General features: G+C 42.5%; 1 protein-coding gene across 1 annotated transcript in view; it reads left to right on the forward strand.

Annotated features, from left to right (window-relative positions):
* Positions 1-1727, forward strand: part of LOC107570314 (girdin-like) — an 11099-nt gene extending 9372 nt beyond the window's left edge. The window contains exon 4 of the mRNA XM_016256532.1: positions 1530-1727. Coding sequence (XP_016112018.1) covers positions 1530-1727 — 198 coding nt within the window. The remainder of the gene's footprint in view (positions 1-1529) is intronic.
* Positions 1728-3534: the final 1807 nt, after the last annotated feature.

Here is a 3534-nt window from a genome sequence, read left to right on the forward strand (position 1 = left end):
CACACACTCACACACACACACACACACACACATACACACACTCACACACACACACACTCTTACACACACACACACACTCTCACAATCAGACACACACACACACTCTTACACACACACACTCACACAATCACACACACAATCATACACACACACACACTCTCACAATCACACACTCACTCTCACAATCACACACACACACACACACTCTCACAATCACACACACACACACTCTCACACACACACACACACACACATCTCACACACGTGCACACACACTAGGGCTGCACGATATATCGTTTCAACATCGATATCGCAATGTGCGCATCCGCGATAGTCACATCGCAGGATGTGCGATGTTTAGTATACTAATTGTTATATTTATACTGATTGTTTTCTTTGCTCACACACAGACACGGTGTCTACACTGGACGCGACAGCTGTACAGAGATACCCATTTTAAATACATTTAGTAGCAGAGCTACTGCAAGGGATTTTCAGTGCTGGAAATCCATTTATCCTTTGTTGAAACTTCCGCATCGTCGCGGAGAGCGCAGGTCACAGTCGCTTAGCAACGGCAGACGCCACGAACGCGCAAGCTCCCGAGCTCTTTGGAAAGAAGGAGAAAGCTGCACGGCTGGTGTTTTCCACACGTTTTTAGGCACGCCATGTGAACGGCCCCAAAGTCTGTCTACACTGGACGCGACAAAGCGACCGTTACATATCATTTGAACTTTGTGTCAGTACATCATAAGTAGAACGAGCATCAGTTTACTGTCGGGGATTTGTCGTGCCGCACCGCATCCAGTGTAGTCAGTCACACAGCATCACTGATTAAAATGGGCTCTATTGTATTTTGTCGCGTCGCACCGTGCCGCTCGCGTCTGGTGTAGACACAGTGTGAGCCACGCAGATGCACGGGAACAATGATTTCTGTTCCCTTCTGCGTCTCTTTGTGCCTGAAATACTGTACTCTGCAAGTATCCTTGTAAACACAGTTGCTTATGGCTTAGGTGAGGGTAAAAAATTGAGAAAGAAAATGGATGTGTAACAGTATATTGGTTCACAACAGTTTAATGTTCCTGTTGCTTTCTCTGTCATGAACGGTAATCAAACAACAAAACACAAAGAAAAATATAACACAGATGTGTTAATTTAATTTATACAGTGAAGACTATGCAGTCTTATTTTACATTTGATTATTCAATTTCTGTACCTAAATACTGCTATACTTACCAGAAAAATATAAAGCACTGCTTATTTCATTTGTATCTTTGTTCTGTTATTTATCTATGCTTGTAATTAGTTTATTTCCTATGATGATTTACTCGCCTACAAAATCACCTCAATCATTGATTATTTTTTCCAACTAAACTATTCAAGTCATGTGGTGAAGGTGATTTTTTTTTTCATATCGCAATATATATTGCAGAAAAATAAAATATTGCAATGTGAGTTTTTTCCAATATCGTGCAACCCTAATAAGTATGTGAATTTGGATGCACTTTGTGTTCTGTGTTCCTGAGTGACAGACTGAACAGCCAATCAGAGGCCTGATGGAGTCAGAGGGGCGGAGCAGGACTCTGGAGAGGGACAGTGGGCTCAGCTCTCTGCACTCCGCTCCATCGCCCGGTGAGTCGAGCATGAGACGCACGGAGAGCGTGCAGCATCTGTCGGTGGAGCTGGCCGATGCTAAAGCCAGGATCAGACGCCTGCGGCAGGAGCTGTGAGTAAAGCACTTATCCAGCTTCCCCTCGGTCCGCTGGCCGTTACAGGAAGTGCTGAGGACCAGAGGAAGTTATTGATCTATTGATGGAGTTCAGCCGTTAGTCTGCGCTGCTACAGCTCTTCACACGCAGCTGTCAGCGTTATTTCCCTCAGTGTCTCTGTGTTTGCTGATGTTCTCTCAGACTAACATCTACTTCAGACTCCCGGAGAGCTTAACAAACAGCCAGTTTATAACTGTAAATGACGTTACAAGTGTTATCTTTACTGCTGCTTTGACTCTTTAACAAAAGCCCTGGTGAATCATTTACATTAAGGTACAGTACTTATAAAGCGATGCTATCTAACACGACATAATCACATAACCGCAGTGAACCGTACTCTCTTCCTCTATTTCTGTTATTCTCCCTCTGTGTACTCTGTGTAGAGAAGTAAACTAAATCTCATGGAATGATTTAATTGGTGTGTCCCAAATCGCGTACTTATGCACTATTCTATGACGTTTTGTAATATAAATAGTGCGAGTAGTGCGTTCACACTGAACATTTCACAAAGAAAAAGTGCACTTTAAATACCCGGATGATGCACTTAAATAACCGAACAAACGAAGTGTGGAATGTTGGACACTTCATGCACTCAACTGTCGCAGCTTTAATTACGTAGTGAAGGGGAGGGGCTATCAGACTCGTTTATGAATGACAGAATAACCTTATATAATTCATACACACCATGGTTGAGTACATAGTGCATAAGTACCAAGTGCATAGTGCGTCATTTGGGACGCAGCTAATGGCTCACTCAACATTTACTCGTTTCATTACTGGATGAATGCGTGTTTTTGAATGAATGATCCCAAGACAAATACATTTTTAACAGCTCCTTTCCACCACCTAAAAATAAAAGATGCGCACACTGGAATTGAGAGGTGGAATTTAAATTTAAATTTCACAACAAGTGTCCGGTTCCTGACCTTAAGTATCCCATTCTGGAATTGGAAGTGATTTTGGATTCGCAGTCCTAGCGGGTCAGAGGAGACTGCACTCACCACTCTGATGAACTCGAAGAGCTCGATGATGGCCGAGTTCAGCAGGTTGTATCTGGTGCCGTTGTCCAGCAGCGCATTGATGACCGGCTCGAACAGGTTTCCTTTCACGATGTAGCGGTTGTAATACTCGTCCTTCAGGCCGATGATTCTCCTCATGAAGCGCAGCGCACCTGCACAATCACATGAGCAGCTCACAATCATCCTGCATTACTAACGCTGCTGTTACCGTCTGATCACTCAAGGCCAGCTGTTACTGAAGATCAAACGCACACACACGCATGATCAGTTATCACTGTGGTTCACACTAGGGATGCACCCAATGTTAGGCAACCAACATTATTTGGCTGAAAATAGCAAATGAGAAGGTGTCGTTTTATTAGGCTATTGTTGCACGTTTCTTTGTGAAAGTGAAATATAACAAAACTGAATTGACATTTTAAAACAAACCCCAAATCAAATAAGCAAGTTACACAAATAAAATAAATATCTTCATATAAACAAACTAAGGTGTTGTCTGTGCTCTTTCCATTTAAAATTAGAGGAAACCACTGCATTTTAATCATGATCCAAACAAAGATGCAGCATGAGCAAGTTTTTAATCTAAATTAGACTTAGTCTGAAGCAAAAAACTATACTACATAAAGCATATCTGAATGAAACAGCAGATGAGCTGAATGAGATGCAGATTCACTCTCTGCCAGCAGGTGGCGCTTAAGAACAGCAATAATACTGTTTTCTTGGTTACCGCTGTAAACAAAGCAGAGCTG

The sequence above is a fragment of the Sinocyclocheilus grahami genome, unplaced genomic scaffold (assembly GCF_001515645.1).
Source record: "Sinocyclocheilus grahami isolate Dianchi unplaced genomic scaffold, SAMN03320097.WGS_v1.1 scaffold1440.1, whole genome shotgun sequence".
NCBI lineage: Eukaryota > Metazoa > Chordata > Actinopteri > Cypriniformes > Cyprinidae > Sinocyclocheilus > Sinocyclocheilus grahami.